Source organism: Saccoglossus kowalevskii, chromosome 4 (assembly GCF_978046115.1).
Source record: "Saccoglossus kowalevskii chromosome 4, keSacKowa6.1, whole genome shotgun sequence".
Lineage (NCBI taxonomy): Eukaryota > Metazoa > Hemichordata > Enteropneusta > Harrimaniidae > Saccoglossus > Saccoglossus kowalevskii.
Genome location: NC_140644.1, coordinates 39,906,148 through 39,932,077, shown reverse-complemented (window position 1 = coordinate 39,932,077; position 25,930 = coordinate 39,906,148). Strand labels below are relative to the sequence as shown.

General features: G+C 35.7%; 1 protein-coding gene and 1 long non-coding RNA gene across 2 annotated transcripts in view; both read right to left on the bottom strand.

Moving 5' to 3' along the window:
- The window catches only part of LOC102801818 (beta-sarcoglycan-like), a 34,189-nt gene extending 14,290 nt beyond the window's left edge, over positions 1–19,899 (bottom strand). Inside the window, exons 1-4 of the mRNA XM_085498104.1 lie at positions 19,708–19,899; positions 14,420–14,620; positions 8,770–8,998; positions 7,810–7,967 (exon numbers count right to left, since the gene is read on the bottom strand). Coding sequence (XP_085354230.1) covers positions 7,810–7,967; positions 8,770–8,998; positions 14,420–14,620; positions 19,708–19,884 — 765 coding nt within the window. The 5' untranslated portion in view covers positions 19,885–19,899. The remainder of the gene's footprint in view (positions 1–7,809; positions 7,968–8,769; positions 8,999–14,419; positions 14,621–19,707) is intronic.
- LOC144359412 (uncharacterized) lies at positions 10,310–12,965 on the bottom strand. The gene is made up of 2 exons (XR_013422009.2): positions 12,929–12,965; positions 10,310–10,426 (listed from the first exon to the last, which is right to left on the bottom strand). It is a non-coding gene; the product is annotated as an uncharacterized LOC144359412 (long non-coding RNA).
- Positions 19,900–25,930: the final 6,031 nt, after the last annotated feature.

The window sequence follows — 25,930 nt, the reverse complement described above, 5'->3', positions numbered from 1 at the left end:
CCCGTAATGTTTAATGTATGTACTAAGTTTGAACGAAATCCATCCAGAAATGCTTGATATTTGATGATTTTTTTAGCACAAAAATGGCCGCCATTCTAGAACTAAAAGCCCATTCATTAAAACAAAATGGCCACCAGTCAGCCATTTTGAATCCGATCTGAAAAATAAAATGACGTACATCCGGAACCCGTAATGTCTAATGAATGTACCAAGTTTGAACGAAATCCATCCATAAATGCCAGAAATGCTTGATATTTTATGATGTTTTTTAGCACAAAAATGGCCACCATTCGGCCATTTTGAATAGGATCCTAAAAAACCAATATATCTGTATATCTATGACATGATGTATAATGAATATTACAAATTTGAATATAATCAGTCAAAGCAAGTCAGAGATATGGGTCTAGAAGCCCATTCATTAAAACAAAATAGCCGCCAGTCGGCCATTTTGAATCCGATCTGAAAAATAAAATTGTTTGCATCAAGGTCCCACAATGTCTAATGTATATACCAAGTTTGAACAAAATCCATATGTAAACAGCCAAGAAATGCTTGATTTTGATGATTTTATAGCACAAAAATGGCCGCCATTCGGCCAACTTGAATCAGATCGTGAAACAAATTGATGTGCATATGTATAATATCATGTATGATGTATGTGTGAAGTTTGATTATGATTCTTCCAGGCATTTCTATGATACAGGTCCGGACGCACACACGGAAGCACAGACGCACAAGGGTCAAAACATAAGTTCCCGAACGGGGACAACCGTATAATACCTCATATAAGCGCCAACCTGGATTAGGCGCCAGTACAATAAAAAAGGTGATAATTTTCACACCAATTAGGCGCCAGTCAAAGTTGAATGTTTGGGTAAAAACATGAAATCGGCGCCAGTGAATTCCCCATCTGGCCGACGTCCGCCTAACACTTGAGATAATCTTGTTGTAAATGACTGAACAGTGTTTACTCTAGGACGCGCAATTGTGCGATTCCCCGCCCCGTTAAAGGCCAAATATAAACCGCGGTTTTATTTTACCTTAGGTGTGAATGACTGAGTCTTGCCAGTCAATCACTGTGTACATTGTACATGCAAAATGAAAACAAGGGCAAAGGTCAATCTATAAATTGGAAACGTAAAACAGATCCAAATGGATATACAATGTATAGGGCAACAACTCAAGAGCGTGGTCTACATCTTAAACTAATGTTAGTGTAAAATACTTCACATAAAATATTCATTTTGTAATAGTCTATCTTTAATTGTCAAACTGAGAATCTTGTGTGCAATTTGGTGACTTGATGACACCCTAAAATGCTGGAAACTCAGTGACTTGATGACACCCTAAGGTGATGAAAACTCAGTGACTTGATGACACCCTAAGGTGATGAAAACTCAGTGACTTGATGACACCCTAAGATGATGAAAACTCAGTGACTTGATGACACCCTAAGATGATGAAAACTCAGTGACTTAATGACACCATAAGATGCTGGAAACTCAGTGACTTGATGACACCCTAAGATGCTGGAAACTCAGTGACTTAATGACACCCTAAGATGATGAAAACTCAGTGACTTAATGACACCATAAGATGCTGGAAACTCAGTGACTTAATGACACCATAAGATGCTGGAAACTCAGTGACTTAATGACACCCTAAGATGCTGGAAACTCAGTGACTTGATGACACCCTAAGGTGATGAAAACTCAGTGACTTGATGACACCCTAAGATGATGAAAACCTAATGACACCCTAAGATGATGAAAACTCAGTGACTTAATGACACACTAAGATGCTGGAAACTCAGTATCGTATACGACTTGTTTACCACTTCCGTGTCACTGAGAATGTTCTAGAATCGTACTGTGTCTGGGTGGAATATTCTAGATTTTTTTTAGAAACTGGTTGAATAGGTAATAGAACACTGTAGAAGGCAATAGAAGGTAATGGAACATTCTAGAAATTTGTAGTAAATTCCAGACTCATTATGTATGCTGATGTAATGGTCTATTTATAGACAGTGGTAGTATATATAGGGGAGTTGTTCAGCACTGAGTTCAGATCGGAGATCTCGTTGAATTGTATTAGAGTTTAAGTATCTAATTATTGGAGTAGTGGAGTTTTACCGCGTTATTGTACTTGATGTTTGCAGAGTTAATAATACCAGTACCAGTTGAAACCTGCTCTCTTGGCTTCGTGTTCGTATGTTATCATCGCCGCCAGGGAAGTCTTTCTGTTACTGTTTGCCATTTTGGTATTTGAACCATCACACCTGTACTATACCAATTACGGTAATATTACGTTGCGTGTGACATCTGGGGGCTCGTCCGAGAACAGTGAAGACATATAGAAGACAACATGGCCAGCAAGATGAAAGATATGTCGAAACAAGAGTTGATGGAATGGGCGGATGAACTGGGAATGACTGGAGAAGACAAGAGGGAATTTATTTTGGAGCAACTGAGTTCTCAGCGGGCTGACAGACAAGCGGCGAGGGAAGAGAGAAAGGCAAAAATGGAAATGGAAGCAGAGGTGAGGAAAATGGAGATTGAGGAAAGAAAGGAAAAGTTACGGCTGGAAGCGGAAGCAGGCGAATGGAAGCAGAACAGCGAGAAAAGGAAAGAGAATTTGAGTTGAGGAAATTAGAGCTGCAAGCAGCAATGCCGGGGTTCCAACAGGCTGATTTTGGCGGTCAACGAAATGTGGTCAGTGATGCACAGTCACCAAAGTTGCCTGCATTTGTTGATGGTAAGGATGAACTTGATAGTTATTTATTGCGGTGTGAGAGGTTTGCAATGAATGCGAGTTTGCATAGAGATGGATGGGCCACAAAATTGAGTGCGCTGTTGACTGGTAGAGCACTGGAAGTATATTCTAGAATGTCTGACACTGATGCAGTTGACTATGATCGTGTGAAGGTGGCGCTGTTGACAAGATACGATTTCACAGAGGATGGGAACATGAAGCGATTCCATGAAATTAAACCTGAAAGTTCTGAGAGTCCTGACCAGTTAATTGTGCGGCTTAAGAATTATTTTGCTAAATGGGTTGAGTTGTTAGGCACTGCAGCAACATATGATGGTGTTACCGACTTGATGGTGAAGGAGCAGTTTATTGGTGCCTGTACAAGAGATCTTGCAGTTTATCTTAAAGAAAGAGCACCCAAAGATTTAGATGAGTTGGCAGTAATAGCAAAGCAGTACCTAGTGGCACATGGTCGACAGTTATCCACAAAGGACCAGGTGAGGCGTAATGATAATAAGACTGCCATTAGAAATACTGATGTGGGACAGGGCAGTAGTATCCGGTGTTTTGTATGTCAGGGTGTTGGTCATCGAGCAGCACAATGTCCATCCCGCGTTACTGTTGTCAACCATGACAAAGGTAAACAGTGCCTTCAGTCTGGTGCCATGGGTCATGTGGCTAAGTTCTGTCGTAGTGGACAACACAGGGGTCAAGAAAGAAAGAGTGTCAAACCCAGCACTACTACTGGTGCAGCTGCAGTGGTTAAAGAGGAGTCTAAGGAGTACAAATTAACTGTGATGTGCCTAAAATGGTTGAGAAGGACCATTTGTTGTTAGCATCGGGGGAGCAGTTAAAGGTTGTGAATGGTGCATGTATGGAACTGACTGGCGTTGTGGAGGACAGGACTTTGCCTGTGGGTCAAGGGAAGGTTGGTGACACAGTTGTGACCATGTTGAGAGACACTGGGTGTAATGGCATTATAGTCAAGAAGAGCTTGGTACCAGATGACCAGTATACAAAAAAGATGGGTCATATATTGATGGTTGATCATACTGTAAGAAGGGTTCCAGTCGCCATGGTGGAAATTGATACGCCATATTTGAGAGGCACGGTTGAAGCATTATGTGTGCAGGACCCAATCTATGAGTTAATTGTTGGGAATGTGCCCGGAGCAAGACCACCAGATGACTCGGACCCAGTGTGGAATGTGAGTGGAGCAGTAACAACCAGAGCGCAAGCGAAGAAATCTGGTAAGGTGAAGCCGCTCAAAGTGTGTGATGTAAAGACTGGAGCACATGTAACAAAAGACAAATTAATCGAGATGCAGCAAGCAGACACATCGTTGAAGAAGTATTATAATAAGAGAGAACCAGAAGTGAGAGGGCACAATACAACCGAGTTCCAGGTATATGGAGGCTTGCTATATCGTGTGTATCGAGATCGTTCAGTTCCAGGAGGCAAGACGGTACGTCAAGTGGTTGTGCCAAAACTGTTGAGGACTCGTGTTATGGAGATTGCCCATGATTCAATATTTGGTGGACACATGGGGATAAAGAAGACAGAAGATCGGATTGTGACTAGCTTTTATTGGCCTGGGCTACATCAAAATGTTACCAGTACACTCAGTGACTTGATGACACCCTAAGATGATGAACATAGTTGAACTCTGGTGACCTTGCCTTTTGTTATATAATATTATTCCCTTTATCATAGTTTGTTTCAATATAAATATGCATTGTCATAATTAATTTTCAATACAAACAAGTTTTGGGGTTGAACCAACAGTGGGGAATCAGTCTACTGAATATCCTTGATAGATGTAAATATCTTACAAAAACATTGGTGCCTAATTTGTTTTATTATTTTAAATGACATAATTTCCAGCTTTATTCAAAGTAATTCAGATATTTTAGTATAAAAACAAGCCATGCATGGCACAGTCCCCGTTAGTTATTAATTTTAAGATATATAGTTTTGGTTATAGTAATATAGCTGGAATATAACCATGTCAGGAATATGATTTTTTAACATTAAAATGATTGACATTTGTATCTGATCGTCAAACAAGTACTTGTCCATATTGAGAGATATTGCTCTGGAACAGCATTCAAAATCAGCCATTTTGAATACAGGTATATGTATAACATGATGTATAACGAATATATAAAATTTGAATATAATCAGTCAAAGCATTTAAGAGATATGGCTCTAGAAGCCAATCATTAAAACAAAATGGCCGCCAGTCAGCCATTTTGAATCCAATCTGGAAAAAAAATGTTGTGCATCAGGAACCCGTAATGTCTAATGTATGTACCAAGCTTGAACGAAATCCATCCATAAATGCCTGAAATGCTTGATATTTGGTGATTTTTTAGCACAAAAATGACCACCATTCGGCCATTTTGAATAGGATTGTCAAACCAATATATCTGTTTACCTATGACATGATGTATAATGAATATTCAAAATTTGAACATAATCAGTGAAAGCAAGTCAGAGATATGGCACGAGAACCACATTCATTGAAACAAAATGGCCGCCAGTCGGCCATTTTGAATCTTATCTGAAAAACAAAATTATTTGCATCAAGGTCCCATAATGTCTAATGTATATACAAAGTTTGAAAAAAATCCATCTGTAAACAGCTGAGAAATGCTTGATTTTTAGGATTTTTCAGCACAAAAATGGCCGCCATTCGGCCATCTTGAATCAGTTCGTAAAACAAAATAATGTGCATCAAGGTCCTATAATGTCTAATGTATATACTAAGTTTGAACAAAATCCATCTGTAAACACCCGAGAAATGCTTGGTTTTGATGATTTTTAGCACAAAAGTGGCCGCCATTCGGCCATTTGAATCAGATCCTGAAACAAATTGATGTGCATATGTATAATATCATATATGATGTATGTGTGAAGTTTGATTGTGATTGGTCGAGGCATTTCTAAGATACAGGTCCGGACGCACACACGCACGCACGGACACACGGAGGTCAAAACATAAGTCCCCGTTTTCGGACTGCGTCCGAACAGGGACTAATAAATGGCTCATCGCAGAAAAAAAGTGCTGCATTTAGACATGAATAGATTCATAAAACCTGCAAGATAGCAGAAAATTATAACTGGCTTTTGTCCAAGTATTTTGTACAGGTGTATGTCAAAAATTAATGATTCACTGAGACAAATATGAACTGCATTATTATATTATTATCTGAAAAGTGAAAAAAAACACTCTCTATGAATAGCTATCAAGTTGCAAGCTCTGCTTTGTAATGCAAATCAACTTAAATAGTTAGTTGGTGTCCAGTGGAGAGAGAAGTCAACAGTACTGTTGCCTCCTGAGAATCTACATCTTCAAACACTGCAATCTTTGTTTTTGAAGTATGCTTTTAAATTAGTATTATAAAAACTCTATCAATCTGTTCTAATAGCTGAAACAAATTCCTGTGAATTTTCATTTGTCGAATGAACTGTTTGTCAAATACAGAATACATATATTTTAGTACAATTTCCTTTTCAAAATGTGGATGCAAAGTTTTGCTTTTTATGTATTTTTTATGTATTGTTTTTGATTTGATAACTTTGAACTAAACAGATTTTCTATTAGCTTCAGATCTTGATCAAAGTTTGGCACCCAATTCATAGGAGTGCTTATATTGATTTTCTTTAAGTAAAGATATTAGGTTTGCAAATATGTATCAGACTGTGCAAAAAATCTCACCATGAGTTGGTTTTGAAACCCAATATAGTATTCACATGGCATTTGGAAGATACATTACCAACGATATTATTACAAGATATAAGGTTTGGAATAGAATTAGTAAAGTTATTATGCACACAATAACAATTATTAACGATGACAACGACAACGACGACAACGCTGGACAAATTTTTTCCCTTAATAAACCTTTCCCTTCCATCTTTGATGGTACGGGCAAGGTAAAAACTCAGTGACTTGATGACACCCTAAGATGATGAAAACTTAGTGACTTAATGACACTCTAGGATGCTGGAAACTCGGTGACTTGATGACACCCTAAGATGCTGAACACTCGTATAGATTTGATGACACCCTAAGATGCTGAAAACACTGTGGCTTGATGACACCCTATTATGCTGAAAACTTGATGACACCCTACGATGTTGAAAACTCAGTGACTTGATGACACCCTAAGATGATGACAACTCAGTGACTTGATGACACCCTAAGATGCTGAACACTCGTATAGATTTGATGACACCCTAAGATGCTGAAAACACTGTGGCTTGATGACACCCTATTATGCTGAAGACTTGATGACAATCAAAGATACTGAAAACTCAGTGACTTGATGATACCCTAAGATGTTGAAAACACAATCACAAATGAATCGATATAACAACTTGGTGATATTTGTTGCTGACAAGAAACTTCGAATATGGATATCTAGCTGATACCACAGATGTTGCATTTATTACATGATATATAATACTTGACACGTCTATGGTTTCAAACATATTTTGCTGACAATTCCTTCAATTCGTTAAATGTCTAAAAATAGAAGGGTGGGCTTATACTCAGGGAGGGGCTTATACTCAGGGAAATATGGTACATTATAGCAATCATAAAACAATAACACACAATAGAAGCACACATAAACAATTCATTACATACTGGGTTATTCATATATGACTTACATATTTGTGGTTGGCCATAGTCACACCACCTTTGTTATCTATGGAAATACATGCTACTATGAAGCAAGTGGTCTAATTAACTGCTATTAACCTTTTCACCACCACACTTACTCGCCAACATTTTTCTGTACTTTTTAACTTATAGTCTTTTAGTCTTTCTGGAAATGAACCACAATTTTTGAGCCAACAGACAAAATTTGAGTCAATTTTACATTTTTACTAAAAAAAATCGGCTAGTGTTATGCCAATTTTCTAAAGGAAAGTACAAGACTAAAACAGGATTATTTTGTGAATTTGTGATGAAAAGAGGGAACTGGTGGTAAAAAGTGTAACAAGATAAAAATGGATAACAACATTTGATAAAAAATGGTAACACACCTTGGAAGTAATAGTCCTGCGAACATTGAGTACTTGTACATTACTTGGCACTTTAAAACTGTCATCATATTCCGTGTTGAAAACATTGCGACCAGTTAATGGATTGGTTACATGCATATTTCTTGCCGTTACTTTGATACTATTGTCATCAATAGACACTGTCAAGAAAAAACAAAATTGTATAATCAAGTGTAAAGTATTTTGCTGTCCCTTCAAAAATATTGTCATCAATAAACACTGACACAAAAGACATGTCAAAAACACTGTTTATACTGGACAAAGCTTTACGTAGTGCTAGTCAATATCTCAGTGTATTTACACTTTGAATTTTACTGAGAAAAATCTTGACATCTACAAATCAGTGTGTATTGATATCATATCAAGTTTGACTGAAATCAGCAAGGTCATATCTGGTAACCGGTTATCATATAAGATTTAACTATTTATATGCCAAAAATAGAAAACAATAAGTTTGTATTTATTTTTTACTTCATGCCTCTAATTATCAACAGAGCAAAGAAACACTATTTTCGCTAATCACAAAGCAGAGTTACAATATCAAACTTGTTGAAGAATAAATATAGTATCTGACGCATCAAGAGACATCACATCACATATCATAAATCATGTAGTGCCATAGAATGAATCACTGAAGCATCCCTTCAGTGAAAATTAATTCCAAGCGAAAATAAAGTATCTTACAGTGATCACCTGTTTATTGGTGGGAGGAGGAGCAGCAGTTCAGCTCCTATAGAATGCTGCTGTGTAAACATAGCAATTGTTTATATGCATTGCAATTAGAGAGGAGCGAATACAGTACCATTCCACTAGTTATACACATTTACACAGAAATCATTTGGGGACCATGATTGGCTGATAAAAATAGCATCCTACTAATCTGAATATGCTAATGGTGACAGTGACACTTTCATCACCTGATACACGTGATTTGCATATTACCTGAAGCACCTCTTATGTTGTCACTGAGTTTCTGTTGCATAATAACAGCCTGTGTATCACCTATGAGATCTAAATCCTGGCTGACATAGCTACCAATAGTACTGTCTATAGGATGTATACTACCCATGTCACCACCATAAACAAATCTTAGTAATCCACTTGGCATAAACTCCAATGTTTCCATCCCAGTGTGATCAATTTGTAGAACACACAGAATCATTATAGTGATCTGTGAAAAAATAATACAGTGGTGTCACATGACCATCACATGACCATCCAGGGTTCTTCCCTGAAATTTTAACCAACCAGTCAGGATTTTGTAAACACTGTTCCTAATCAAGCCATTTTTCATCAGCATTAATGTCACTACATATCTCAAAATTGAATACATGTGATATTGAATATAACAACAGTGATTGTATGCTACAATAACAAATATAAATTGTGTGGAAATTTTGTCTCCTAAAAATTCAAATAGAGAACCCTGATACACACGTGCAACAAGAATAAACAAGGGTTAAAGGGTGGTGGTCGCTGCACAACGTGTGTTTGAATTTCGTGTTAACCAAAAATATATTATACACTTTGAATCCCACATGGAACAGGAAGCGACGCGACGAATACCACCCTTTAAAGACCAGGTTCAATGACATGAGTGAGCCTTTAACACTATTAAAATGCATATCTGTAAATGCATTAATTATACACTGGGTTTTAATTTCACTATTTAAGTCAAATCCATGTGAGCATGTATTACAATAGAATTCATTTTTGCAACATAAATTTTGGCAATTTCAAATGCAGTGAGTAGCATAACAACTCTTAATTTGTATACCCAATTAATTTTAATAAATAATAATCATTAAATGTACTTTTTTTAATTGACAGCTTTCAAAAAAAGATTTAAATTTGTATTCTTTTATCGTATTTAGCTACAACTTTTTATAAAAAACAAGACATGAAATGTCACAGTCCCCGTTATTTGATTATAAAGTTGTACAAAGAACATCTGCAAACAGGTGAATAAATATGTACTCTTTGTGGTTACAACTCATCATAAAGTGATTTCCGATGATCTAGTTTTGTACTGACAACTAAAAACTTCCACTGACCCATGTTCAGAATCTCAGAGTACACAAGTGCAACAAAACTATTTGTCATACATGTATACTTGCTCAAGAAACTGCATTCATAAATCTGAGTGAACCTTGATGTACATGACTTCTTTGTTAATCAGGTCTTAGTATATTACCAGGACCTGGGTTTGTTTGAACATCATCACTGGGCATCAGAATCATTCTCATGTTGTCAAATACAATTTGTTATTAACACAGTAAGGTTTATTATTTAAAATGTATTCATTGTACATAGAACAACATCTGTTAATTTAAACAACTGTAAAAGCTATGTTTTCAGAGCAAGTAAAGGTTGGTTTGCTCACAACCTTCAATGGAGAAGTAACAATAATTGTTTGAAGTCTTTTTAGTGCAGTGATATTATTGCATTTCAATTATTAATGGGTATAAAATACTATAAACCATTTAATTTTGACTTCTAGATATATTCAGGATTTTATGAAATTTGTGTACAACATTTCAATAAAGTCCCTGACACTCCATGTTGTAGGAACCCAGAAAAAATTCAGTTCACAGCACCACTGTAAAAAAAAAAAAAAGTTTAAAATGAGTATAGTCAAAGATATACACATATGGGTTCATAAGACATATGTACCAATCTGAGTTGGTTCTAGAGATTAGTATCACAAGATTTTACTCTCCGTGATTCAATATCAGTCCTATGTATAACGCTGTGTTGATCAGGCGAACTAATTGACAATGGCCCTACAGGTATCGCTATGAAATCACAGTAGTTTTGTATTCTTCTTGCATTTCGACCATGGAAAAATATTTGTTTTTGAAAGTGGCAGAATTATTAGAAGAAAAACAGAAACTATTTTTTTAGTATGAATTCTAGTAACTGAAATGCAGGATTGAAAAAGAACAAGACAATACGCAGGATTGATAAACCTTCAGCGAGCACTCCTGAAATTTCAGATCATTGGTACCATGTTTTTGGATACATTCAATGACCTAATACATAAAATCACATTTGTTATTGCTCAATCACTTGACCCTGTATGGCACAAGATTGCAAGCTTCTATCATAAAATTGGGTTATTTATTTGATGCAACGAAACATGCATTCACAGCAGACAGAAATTCGTTTGAGATATTACTGGATTTTTGTATTCAGTTTTCCATTTCAACCACCATCATCACTTTGTAAGCTGTGATCATGCATTGGGATACTGACTGTGCATAAATGTGCAGTGTAGTGTCATCAGAAGACCGATTGTTTGAGAATATTTTGCACCATTACGCCATTTCAAATATTATATTAATTCACAGACAACAAAATAAAGATTTTCAATAACATACAAGTTTTCCCACAAATGATGATTGTATGGCAATTACAAGGCTTCGCCAGTTTTACTTTGGAAGAAGTTGAAAACAGGTAACAGGAAGGGGCTACATGACTACATCTTTTTTTTTTTAATTTTAATCAAGCATGATTTTTTTACTTTTTTTTTTTTTTTTTTACAAATGTCTATTTCAGGGCAACAGAAACAAAAACAATAAATGTGTAGGTAGGCATTTTAACAATTGCACAATTAATATTGGATGAAAACGTCATTACCGATATAAATCATAATCATAATTAAAAATAAGATCACATTTAATTTAGTCAGTTTTCATAATGAAATGCATAATAACATGTACTTATAAATTTTAATAAGGTTCAACGGCCTTTTCATTTAGTGGCAGTTTATACACCATAAAACCTCTGGTTTAGGTGTCACACTCAGAGAAGAGTGAAAGGCCTTTGGTTCATAGGCATCGCGAAATGTTGGAATTGAATCCCCCCAAAAAATTCACATACTGTAACATGCATTATTTTTTTATAATCTTGTTAATAACGAAAAGTAAAGTATGTTCTAAAAGAAGTTTCGAATAAATACAAACACGAATACATTGCTTAGTCGTTAGTACCGGTAGCGAATGATCACGGTAGCACAATCTGGTCATTCTGTGTTTCGCAAGTGAATAACTTACTTGTTTTCGAAGTATTGCAATTGTTGATTATTATTCAGTAATGATTATAAAAACGCACAAAAATTTAATTCGTTGAATTTATATAAATTGGAAGTAATATTCAACTTAGTTTCATCGTAAACGAATGATTTCGGTCGAATGTAAATGTTCGAAGAGATACGATATCCGCCATGTTCTCATTTACACGTGGCTCATTTAAATACGTTAATGACGGTTCAGTGACCTCGTGGTGAACGCAACGCGGTAGTAGATTTACCGATGTTCTGGCAAGATCTTTATGCTTTGATTTTGACGGGGAAAACGGCATGATTTTTTTTTTAATCAAAAAATTAGTTGTTTTCAAAATATAAACTGAGCATTCAAAGAATAATTTAACATTGTTCGCAGAAATAACAGCTTCGAAGCGAAGCTTACCCATTCCGGCTATTCACAATATGTGTCAATGACTACTATGGTACAATATAAATTAGACTCTTTTAGGCGCCAGGAGTGAATGAAGTATCTAAAATATTTTTTTTTAAAAATATAAAAAAATGCCGAAAAAACGCCGGGCGATTTCATGGTCCGTTGCAGACTACTCGACCGACCGTCCATACACGTGTTGTCACTGCACATCGGCCATGTTGAATCGCACGAGATCGACAAAATCTTCATTACAACTAACAGTTTAATGCTCACAACATAAAAATATGAATATAATCATAGGCAACCTACTATTATATAATGAATAAGTTGATCGACACAGGGACATCCCCCCCCCCCCGAGTTGTGGATATTTTGGAAATCGCGACACAAGCAAAAGACCGGATAACGATTTTACTTGAAACTATGTCCCCATGAATTAATCCTCCGTGTACAATAATTTGACAGGGTATACAATTTACAAACTAGTTTCGTAGATTGGAGACAATTGTTTGCTTTTTTGGCTTTTCACAAGAATATAAAGCTGGCAATCATCATAATATTCACGTCCGTACGTACGTCACGGAATGTACACCAATCGCACCCCAAAATACATTCAATTTTGTAGAAACTGGAGAACTTACCTTTGCAAACACGTCTCTTATGCCGCCTTCTTGAAGTTCTTGAAATCAAATAAGGTTACTAGTTCTTCTAGTAACTAGTGAATAAGACCACTGAGCCAAACAGAATACATGTATAAACAGTACTATAATAAATTGCACGCAATGAAGAAATCACGTGCTGTAGCGTTACTCGCAGATCTAATCTACTGTAAAATATTTTATTTCAGCTGGAATTATCATTCGCTGAAAAGACTTTTTCTGGCTGTTTTTTGTATTGAATTTATTTTCATTGATTTTTGACAAGTTTGACTGTAAAATATAGGAAAAAGGGAATATTCGCTGGATTTTATTTTAACTGAAACATTCCTTCAGCGAAAATAGCAAAAAAATGTTGCAAGCAAAAATAAAGTATTTTACAGTAATTAATTTATTCTGAGCATGCGCAGACGTTCTGTCAATGTTGCCGGGAGAGGTAATTTTTGATAAAAATCGTGAAAAAGACCCACTTGGGATTTTCAGATCTGGAAAAAAATTACGTGCATACTCGGAATACACTTGTTCATCAACCTGCCAAGTTTCACTGATACCTGCTGTAGAATTTCTGAGAAAATGTTGGAGACGGAAACCGGACAAAACCTGAATTATAACTCCCCTTTTCAGGCTGCGCCTGAACGGGGACTAAAAACAGAGCATAAAAAATTATAAGCAAATTAAAAAGAAACAGTGATCACTTGTATGCAGCATGTTAAATCTCTGGTGATCCCAACCAGAGACTGTAACATATCCCAGTGAAGATAACAAAATGTGAACATGCTTTAAAACAGTGCTTATGAATTGTATAATTTCCTCATTCAACACAGATAGAATTAGAAAGTGTTGCTTTCAGCTTGAATGACTTTGAAATCATATTGTTGGATGGGATGGCCGCTACCAAATATGGATATCAAGAGTGACCTAATGCGAAAATTCACGCGTTTGATCAGATAACTGTTTAATCCTGTGTTAGTCCAAGCTTGACAGATTAATGCTCTGTTGCATAATTTTTAATTTCTAATTACATCTAACTAATCTAACAATAAACTTTTATCATATATTTTTTGGATGAAAACAACAGTAACCAATTTTTTGAATGTTCATCTTGGGCTAACTTGGATGTCACAGCTTTTTTTTGGCAGATTTGTGTACTTTGTAAAAAACATCATCAAAATGACAGATATTTTATGCATGAAATTCTCACTCAACCAGCTGATATTGATCATATCATGGCAAGTATGTTACGACTGTCTGTATTCATTTCATCCCTACAAAAACAATCTCTATTTATTTGAATCAACTAAAAATTATTTTATTAATTCATGCACAAGAAAAACAATTTTTTATTTGTATCCTAATCACTCATGCTTATTTTTACTACCACAAATAGTTTTTACAGTATGCACAAAATGGTGAAATTAATAATAAAAAGAAATTAATACTTTTACAGTATACACTGGTTTGTCTTCAAAAACTTACAATAAAATTTGCTATGACTATGAGGAACAAAATAGCAAGCAAAATATAGGCCAGGTATCGTTTCCGTCCACGTAAACCGGTTTTATGCAGATGTTCTTCATAAACATGAACATAACCAGCTCGGAAATTGCTATTGTGTTCTTTGTTGATTTTTCTTCTGTCAAGCGATTTCTCTCTCATTGAGAGACGCATATTTGAACGCTGTAAGACAAAAAAAAAAATTAATTAATAATTATTAATTAATTATTACTGTTTCAATGGCTTCCTGGACGAACAGATTTGCATTTAGTATGAAATGTTTGACTTGTTGACAGCAGTACTTTAGCGAGGTTGAAATGTTTTATTTAATAAACAGTTGAAAATTCCATTTTTTGGTCTGGGGAAAACATACACAACATGATGATTTAGTTAAGCCCAAGAACAACAGTTACACTGGCACCAAAAAAAATGGTTATAAAAACCACCAACTGCAAGGGATATTACCGTATTTCAAAGAAAACTGATTGAGAGATAACAGTTTTCATGATCAGTTTATTTTGGTGCTTGCTGTAGCAAGACAAAACCAAATAATGAAACATTAAAATATTTCTAAGATTTATAATCACACATACTAGCTAAATTAATTATTATGTCAGTACATAAGAAAACAATCAGCAATATTTTAACAAATCTTCACTTGAACGGCAAAAATCAATATAGATAAGGCAAGACATGAAATGTCACAGTCTCTGTTATTTGATTATAAAGTAGTACAAGGAACATCTGCAAACAGGTGAATAAATATGTACTTTTTGAGGGTACAACTCATCATAAAGTGATTTCCCATAATCGAGTTTTGTACTGACAACTAAAAACTTCCACTGACCCATGTTCAGAATCTCAGAGTACACAAGTGCAACAAAACTATTTGTCATACATGTATACTTGCTCAAGAAACTGCATTCATAAATCTGAGTGAACCTTGATGTACACGACTTCTTTGTTAATCAGGTCTTAGTATATTACCAGGACCTGGGTTTGTTTCAACATCACCACTGGGCATCAGAATCATTCTCATGTTGTCAAATACAATTTGTTATTAATACAGTAAGGTTTATTATTTAAAATGTATTCATTGTACATAGAACAACATCTGTTAATTTAAACAATTGTAAAAGCTATGTTTTCAGAGCAAGTACCGGTACATGTAATAATTAAGGAAGCCAGTAAAGGTTGGTCTGCTCATAACCTTCAATGGAGAAGCAACAATAATTGTTTGAAGTCTTTTTAGTGCAGTGATATTATTGCATTTCAATTATTATTAATGGGTATAAATAACTGTAAACCATTTAATTTTCACTTCTAGATATATTCAGGATTCTATGTTATTTCAATAAAGTCCCTGACACTCCATGTTGTAGGAACCCAGAAAAAATTGCCTTGCGAAATTGAAGCAGGTCACAGCACCACTGTAAAAAAAAAAAAAAAATAGTTTAAAAATGAGTATAGTCAAAGATAAACACATGTGGGTTCATAAGACATATGTACCAATCTGAGTGGTTCCAGAGATTAGTATCACAAGATTTTACTCTCTGTGATTCAATATCAGCCCTATGTATAACGCTGTGTTGATCAGGCGAACTAATTGACAATGGCCCTACAGGTATCGCTATGCAATCACAGTAGTTTTGTATTCTTCTTGCATTTTGACCATGGAAAAATATTTGTTTTTGAAAGTGGCAGAATTATTAGAAGAAACACAGAAACTATTTTTTTAGTATGAATTCTAGTAACTGAAATGCAGGATTGAAAAAGAACAAGACAATACGCAGGATTGATAAACCTTCAGCGAGCACTCCTGAAATTTCAGATCATTGGTACCATGTTTTTGGATACATTCAATGACCTAATACATAAAATCACATTTGTTATTGCTCAATCACTTGACCCTGTATGGCACAAGATTGCAAGCTTCTATCATAAAATTGGGTTATTTATTTGATGTAATGAAACATGCATTCACAGCAGACAGAAATTCGTTTGAGATGTTACTGGATTTTTGTATTCAGTTTTCCATTTCAACCACCATCATCACTTAGTAAGCTGAGATCGCGCATTGGGATACTGACTGTGCATAAATGCGCAGTGTAGTGCCACCAGAAGACCGATTGTTGGAGAATATTTTGCACCATTACGCCATTTCAAATATTATATTAATTCACTAACAACAAAATAAAGATTTTCAATAACATACAAGTTTTCCCACAGTTGATGATTGTATGGCAATTACATGCCTTTGCCAGTTTTACTTTGGAAGACGTTGGAAACAGATAACAGAAAGGGGCTACATGGCTACATCTTTTTTTTTTTGAATGATTTTTTAATTTAATGTCTATTTCAGAGCAACAGAAACAAAAACAATAAATGTGTAGGTAGGCATTTTAACAATTGCACAATTAATATTGAATGAAAACGTCATTACCGATATAAATCATTCTGTTCAAACAATTAAAAATAAGATCACATTTAATTTAGTCAGTTCTCATAATGAAATACATAATAACATGTATTTGAATAAGGTTTAACAGCCTTTTCATTTAGTGCCAGTTTATACACCATAAAACCTCTGGTTTAGGTGTCACACTCAGAGAAGAGTGAAAGGCCTTTGGTTCATAGACATCGCGAAATGTTGGAATTGAATCCCCCCCAAAAAATTCACATACATGTAATGTAATATGCATTATTTTTTTATAATTTTGTTGATAACGAAAAGTAAAGTATGTTCTAAAATAAGTTTTGAATAAATACAAACACAAATACATTGCTTAGTGGATAGTACCGTACCGGTAGCAAATGATCACGGTAGCACAATCCGGTCATTCTGTGTTTTGCAAGTGAATAACTTACTTGTTTTCGAAGTATTGAAATTGTTGATTATTATTCAGTAATGATTATAATAACGCACAAAAATGTAATTTGTTGAATTTTTATGAATTGAAAGTAATATTCAACTTAGTTTCATCGTAAACAAATGATTTCGGTCGAACGTAAATGCTCGATGTGATACGATATCCGCCAAGTTTTCAATACACGTGGCTCATTTAAATATGATAATGACGGTTCAGTGACCTTGAGGTGAACGCAACGCGGTACTGTAGAGATTCACCGATGTTGTAGCAAGATCTTTATGCTTTGATTTTGACGGGGAAAACGACATGATTTTTTTTTTAAATCAAACAATTAGTTGTTTTCAAAAATAAACTGAGCATTCAAAGAATAATTTAACATTGTTCACAGAAATAACAGCTCATTGTCGAAACGAAGCTTACCCATTCAGGCTATTCACAATAAACATCATACTCTTGGATAGGTGTCAATGACTACGGTAATATATAAATTAGACTCTTTTAGGCGTCAGGAGAGAATGAAAACTGCAGAAAAAACGCAGGGCGATTTTATGGTCCGTTGCAGACTACTCGACCGACCGTCCATACACGTGTTGTCACTGTACATCCGCCATGTTGAATCGCAGGAGATCGGCAAAATCTTCATTACAACTAACAGTTTAATGCTCACAACATAAAAATACGAATATAATCTTAGGCAACCTACTATTATATAATGAATAAATTGATCGACACAAGGACATTCTCCCCCACCCCCACCCCCCGAGTTGTGGATATTTCGGAAATCGCGACACAAGCAAATAATCGGATAACGTTTTACTTGAAAACTATGTCCCCATGTACAATAATTTGACAGGGTATACAATTTACGAACTAGTTTAATAGATTGGAGACAATTGTTTGCTTTTTTGACTTTTCACAAGAATATAAAGCTGGCAATCATCATAATATTCGTGTCCGTACGTCACGGAATGTACACCAATCGTTCCCCAATATACATTCAATTTTGCTGAAACTGGAGAACTTACCTTTGCAAACACGTCTCTTATGCCGCCTTCTTGAAGTTCTTGAAATCAAATAAAGTTACTAGTTCTTCTAGTAACTAGTGAATGAGACCACTGAGCCGAACAGAATACATGTATAAACAGTACTATAATAAATTGCACGCAATGGAGAAATCACAGCGTTACTCACAGATCTAATCTACTGTAAAATATTTTATTTCAGCTGGAATTATCATTCGCTGAAAAGACTTTTTCTGGGTGTTTTGTATTGAATTTATTTTTATTGATTTTTGACAAGTTGACTGTAAAATATAAGAAAAGGGTATATTCGCTGGATTTTATTTTAACTGAAAAATTCCTTCAGCGAAAATAGCAAAAAAATGTTGCAAGCAAAAATAAAGTATTTTACAGTAATTAATTTATTCTGAGCATGCGCAGACGTTCTGTAAATGTTGCCGGGAGAGGTAATTTTTGATGAAAATCGTGAAAAAGACCCACTTGGGATTTTCAGATCTGGAAAAAAAATTACGTGCATACTCAGCAGAGACTTGTTCATCAACCTGCCAAGTTTCACTGATACGTGTTGTAGAATTTCTGAGAAAATGTTGGAGACGGAAAATGGAATATGGAAAACGGAAACCGGAAAATGGACATTTGACATAACCTGAATTATAAGTCCCCTTTTCAGGCTGCGCCTGAACGGACACTAAAAAGCTGCAAATATGACAAGTTGAGACTACAATGCACAATACAATTTTTTCGTCACCCAGATTACAAAATCTGTAAATTTTTCAAAAAATTCCTTTGATGCCCCCTACCCACCCAATGGAAAGGGTATTTGTTTATTGAAAAATAGCCAACATTAGTGACGATATAGTTTGCAACATCTCGGGGGAAGTTTTTTTTCAAGATGGTCATCCAAAGTACAGTTCAACTATCATGGAGTAGTTGGCTGAGACACATCCGTCTAGTATCGAGACGTTTTCATTTGGTGTACTAGTAATCTTGATTTGATCTGGGTCAAAACACTTTCAGTTAACAAGTATGTGCCGTCTAGACAAAATGTGCGTCATAGAACTTGAAATACGATTTTGAGGCAAAATACAGATAGAGATACCAATGCAAAAATTGTTTAACAGCGACGAAAGAGCTCCGGCGTTTAAGATTACTAACAACGGAAGTTGAAAAAAAAAAGTAAACAATACATTCGATTTCAGTACCACTCAACAAGTCGAGATATCTATGAATTAGACAGGCATATACAAGAAGAGTGACGCTGGGTATAATGATTCGATAAACGAAGCATTTAGAGAACAGTTAAAACAACATCGATCGTTAGTTATTGTGTAAGAAGACCACTGTCAAATTCAGCAAGCAAGGAAGAATGTCAGACATTTACCTCAAAATTAGTCGCCATCTTGTTTAGTCGCCGATTCGGTTCAAGTGAGAGCACGCCCTCAGCGAAATGATCGAGAATGCAAATTATACTAACAACTGTGATCACGGTATTTTTTAGTCCCCGTTCAGTCGCAGCCTGAAAAGGGGACTTTCTAAAACAGGTTTTGTCAATGTCCATTTTCCGTCTCCAACATTTCCTCAGAAATTATGCAGCAGATATCGAAGATACTTGGCAGGTTGATGAACAAGTCTCTGCCGAGTATGCACATGATTTTTTTCAAGATTTTCATCCAAAATTACCTCTCTCTACTACACTGACAGAGCAACTGAGCATGCTCATGACCTTGATCTGAATCAGTGAACCAGCCGCAGCAGGAAATGTTGAGGGGTGTCAGGGCTACATTTTGATGGGAATTATAGTGGTGATAACGAAACAAACCCAGGTCCTGGTAATAGACAAAGACCTGAATTGACAAAGAAGTCAAGTTGTTATTAAAGTTACATCAAGGTTTACTCAGATTTATGAATGCAGTTTCCTGAGCATGTAGTTTGGTTGCACTTGTATACTAGGGTCAATGAAAGTAGAGTACAAAATAATTCAATTGTTTGTAGATGTTCTATGTATTATTTTAACATGGGTACTAGTATTTTATAATTCATTCATTCATTCATTCATTCATGTCCAGTTACCAGTAAATGTAGATCCTTGGAGTGGATCGTGCGTCATTATTTACTGTTGGTGCACGCCAGGACATTAGTGGATTTATAATACATGTTTAATACTGGTATTATAATCTCTGTTTGCTACCACTGCCCACCCATACACCCGAGACGGATTTCTCAGTGGTTTGGTAAAAATCGTTGCTTTCGCTGTAGAACCGGTTGTATTTAAACGCATATTCTCTAGTACTAATTGTCTGAAGCGATCGTTTGGAGGCAAGTCCTTGCACTGACCGTCTTCGTCTACAATCTATAATCTTAGTTCTTAGTCAACCTGTTCGTAAAATCTTCGTAACTCATTTGATGAAAATCGTCTTCTCTAATAAATACAGGTACTATTCCAGCTACCAGCCATGTTTTCTAGTCGTCTCTTTTGGATTTGGTGTGGCGACAGTTAAGACCGCTGCCTGGTATATAATATTAACAACTCTTTGATTTTAACTTTGATAATATTTGGAGTAACTTGTAAACATTTACTAGCAATGTTACAAAACAACTTTAGTTACTACCTTATACTAAAATATGTTTGGATATTTAGAGTACTAACAAATTTCCACTTCCGGTCCTTTTAGACTTAAAATACACCACAAATATTCACTTTTGAGGTAATACATTTGGGGTGAAAGTATTCAAAAAAAAGTTTTTGGCTGTTGCAATGACAGTGGTGGCCCAGGATTTTTTTCCAATCAGTGACGGTATGACCTACCTGTCAAGTATGTACAAAATCAGCCAAGCCAAAACAATCACAGAGAAGTTAAAATTCGTTGCTGGTGAAAAGTTCTCGGTAATAAAAATAAACAAAGGAAATTTGTGCCCACACTCAAGCTGAGTAGAATGAGCTACGTCCGTGCTTTTTAATCCTAGAAATGTAGAGTGTGATACATTTGGCGCGAAGGTATTCAAAAAATCAGTTTTTTTGTTGTTACCATGGAAACGGTGGGCCAGAATTTGTTTTCAGATTTTACAACCTAACTAGAGTGAAGGTGTGACTTGCCTGCCAAGTTTGAGCCAAATCGGCCAAGCCAAAAAAAGCACAGAAGAATTAATACGTGAAAACACTGGAAATCACACACACACAAGTGATTTTAAGGGCAATATCAGGGGGGAAATTCTTCTCCCTCTGGGTTCTCCACACCTGTCAGGGGGGAATCTCGTCTCGTCTCTATATCTTGTCCCCTTGAGGTGCGGGATCGGGAAAGTCACTTATACTTTACAGTCAAATAAGACGCACACAACGAAATACGTTTCAACTCTTGTCTTAGTCGGTCTTTCGAGCACTCTATAAGACACGGCGCCCTGGGGAAAAATCCCCAAGACTATCGCAAGGCTGACCCAAGACTCTTTTAGACTGCGTCAAGGCTCGCCCCAAGTCTCTCCAGGACTGCGTCTATCGTGGAGTACTTGCCAAGACCAACTCAAACTCTCTTTATTCATTTTCAAAACTCTAACCAATTACAAAACAGTAAAAAGACTCTAGGGCGTAACCTTCAATCATAAAGCCAATCACACTAAGTACTGAACACGTTATATCTTTTGATTAATCGTTCACTACATTAATAACTACGGATACCAACTGTCAGAATGAGTAGTCAGAATAGCGACGGTTATCTCGTAATTAATTCCAAATCACTGAGCCAAGTTCCGTCCAAAACTTCAAATAGGCCTAAACGATGACAGACATAACACGCAATTCGCTAATAATCAGCTAATTAAGTCGGTCAACAGATACGCGAAAACAAATCCATGACAGCAATCCTAGCGGAGCGTGGATCGCCAATAGTCTGAATCACTTAGGCTCTGAAGATAGCATCATCACACAGTATTGCATTAATGAACTTCACATAACAATCTCATGCTTACAAATAATCCCATAATCATTGACAAGTTGTTACTACCTTATACTAAAATATGCTTAGATATTTAGTGTAAATTTCTACTTCCGGTTTGGTTAGACCATGGAGGTTTATAACTCCATGGTTAGACTTAAAATACACCACAAATATTCACTTTCGAGATATAATTTTTTGTATGTTCTTGAATATTTCAGCTTCGTCGTCCTGTACTTCATTTAGTAATTCGAACTTTCCAGATTGCGTAAAAACGGAGAATTTCGCGATTTCGACATCAAATATGCATTGGCTTAATTGTTTGCCGAGAAACGACCGCTTAGGTACGTGCTCTGTAACTTGCAGCACGTGAACCTTAAAAACGTTAGGTAATTAAATTCACAAGAAGTTGACTATCTCTGACCCGGGGTATTGCTAAATCGCCAGCTGTGAACTTTATCGGGATTCCCATATGAAGTTACACATCATTCTACCAAGGAAAAATATTGATTACTTTTGTAAAGTTTATATAATAAAATAATTAATATTTCATATATTTGTTACGTACTATAATTTATCTATATTGGAAAACGGTTATGGGGATTATTAATTTTAATAAAAAATATTCAACCATCCTTTGTAACACCAATGAGATCATAATGATCTTGGTCTTTTAAACTATGGGCATTATCAGAGCATGGGTCTTATTTTGAAACTTCTGCCAGAGCAACTGCACAAATCATAAGGGAAAATTAATAGCTTCTAAGGATGGTATTCCCAGAATAGCGCAAGTTGTTAAAGAACCATAAAAACTTTAATTCTCAACAACGATGAAAGGACCAGTTACTGCGACAAAGCCCTACTCCCCGCGAAGCTACTAGTATAAGGTAGTATTAAAATACAATTATATGTATGAACAACTTAATATACGATTACAAAATGTCGATGTGTTATTATACATACATAACCAATAAATATATAAACTTGTTAAAATGCGTCTGGTGCGTCTGTCGATGTAAATCTTTAAAACATTTTTATTTTCGAAAATCAGTATCAAACTTACAGACTGCAAATTAAACTAGTCCTGGAAAGGCATATAATTCTCGAATGTAAATACTTGCAATGTACGAGTTATAAGTATGAATCAAATAATTTAAATATAAATTTATAGAACTTCAAATATTCAATCAACAAGATATAAAACATGTGCCAGTGTGTGTCCAAAACTTTCGTGGCCAAAACTCCCCACTTTGCCATCTGCCGATGCACCAACAGCAGAGATTTGTTTTCATTGAACCATGCATATTATTTACAAGAATCCACTAAATCACGGAAAAATTCAAGAACTTCACTGCGACCTTACCCGAAAGATTTAGCAAACGGAAGATTTTTCGTCTGACACCGGGCTTAAAAGGAGCAATTACAAGTATGTAATTGTAATGTGGCATCAAAGCCAGTAAAACGTTCGGAGGAGGAAGTGATCACGGCACTCACAGAAACTGGAGCAGTTATGTGAGTGTCTCTGATATTTCCTTTGAAATCCTCTCAAAAAGGTAGGAAATGCCATTTCAGAAATTTCAAAATTTTCAAGGGGAGCATGCCCACCAGAAGCTTACGCCTTCTGTGCGAGTTGGTCCCTCAGAGAGTAAAAAGAAACTTCCCAAGCAAAATCCTGGTTACGGGCCTGATGTTCATGTATTTGCTGTCAAAATATTCATTATTACATGTATTACGAAATACTCCTATGGCCCTTTGAGGCTTCGGTCCTTTCTAGCACAGCGACAGTCAAACGTGTTGTGCGGGGGAGGTAAATTGTTTTACGGTATAATATAACACTTTCCCGAAGAAACAAACAAAAAACCCGTAAAGATTGCTGTGCTATAGGTGGAGTTGACCCCCCGGAAATATACTCCTTTTTCGCCTCCCACATACACATGGCTATGACGACTAGTTCAATATTAGGCGAGGAAGAGAGTGGTTTCATTTAAAATGACTGAACATTTGAATTGAAAGACCGATCTTGTAGTCAATATAAATTTATTCTAGTAACAAATAGTTGATATGACGTGTCGGGAAATAAGAACAAAGTAATGTTAAAATGATCGCAACAAAATAATTGTACATACATTGGTGTTTTGGACAGAACGTCTGGACTCGCCCATTCGACTTTTCGAGCCACCTTATAAATAAATAAAATTAAGGATTTCACAGAAAGTTTGGGCGACAACTTGGTGAAAAATATACTTTGTTCACCAGTTTTGAGTTGGATTTCTTTTCAGGATGATATTGCTTTTCTTTTATGAGACTTTTATGTGACTTTTTTAAATGACATTTTCACTGTATTATTTTTGTTAAGCGTGAGCATCCAAACTGTCAAAAGGTTAAATGATGTCACGTGATACGTTATATCGAATATTCGTGCCATATTTGGTGGCTGCTATTCGGGACGTCACTACAGCTTGGCTAAATGCGCCCATGCAACGAAGTAATCTTCAATATTACTAGGATATGTCAACAGTCAGGGGTGAAGGGAGCATATTTGCGTCCACATTTAATAAACCTTGAATATTCAAAGGCTGAGTTACGTAATATCGATTATTGACCATTAACCCGTGATTTAGGATCTTCAAAAGATGAGATCTGACACGTACTAAACAGTTGTTGGCTTCAGTCACTTTTGCTTTAGAAACAAAGTACGAATTATGCGAATAATTTCAAACAATTTAATGTGCTACTTCATTTCAGAAAAGTTGTTTTCTCTTAATTTATTTTATCGCATATACATTTGATGGGGAGTAGCATGTCACCATTCCAAAATAGTATAAAAAGTTGGTGTCAAAGGTTGGATATATGTTCGGATGTTATCGGATTGTCTTGATTATCATAGATACTAGTATTGTGTTTATGGGTGACGGGTGGTTGTGAGCATGCGCAGTTGATACCTTTAGTCACGGTCCAGGGAGTCTGAATTAAAACGGCACACAGAGATAATTATATTAATTAATGCATAGTCATTTTTTTAAACAACCAATAAATAAGACTACACGGTTAAAACAAATATTAAATACTAATTATTACAGAGACAGTTAAAGTACAATTTTATGTTGGCATTCGTAACCATAGTAACTATATGTACAACTTTACGTTGGCAAGCAGTATTAACAGAAAGTCATTAATTTAATGATGGGGTATATTTCTTCATATTAATTCGATAATATTGAAACGCGAAAACACCCATGGATATCAGCTAAAAAATACACAAGAATTCCGACCTCACAGTAGGGTCTTTTCAAGGCGGACTTGTGTTGAGAGAGCCAGACGATCGGCTATGGCCTTCAGGCATTCATCTTTGGGGATCACCCCATGAATGAACCGGATAGCACCTCGAGTTATTCATTATAATCTATAACACCAAGCCTAGTTACGAATCATAAAGCTGTAAGTTGTATTCGTGTAATACAATAAAAAAGAACAATTTTGCCGTGACGTGAAAAAAGGGAAACATACAAACAAACCAACATCAAAACAGAATTGTGTATTGTTGAAAGACATTATACTTTTGTGATAAGACAATATACTAATGGTATTATTGTTAGACCTTGAATAGCCCTTCCCTGTCAACTTTTATTGTTATGACGTCACAACAGAATGATAGTTCATTGCAGCAGAAGCGTCAGT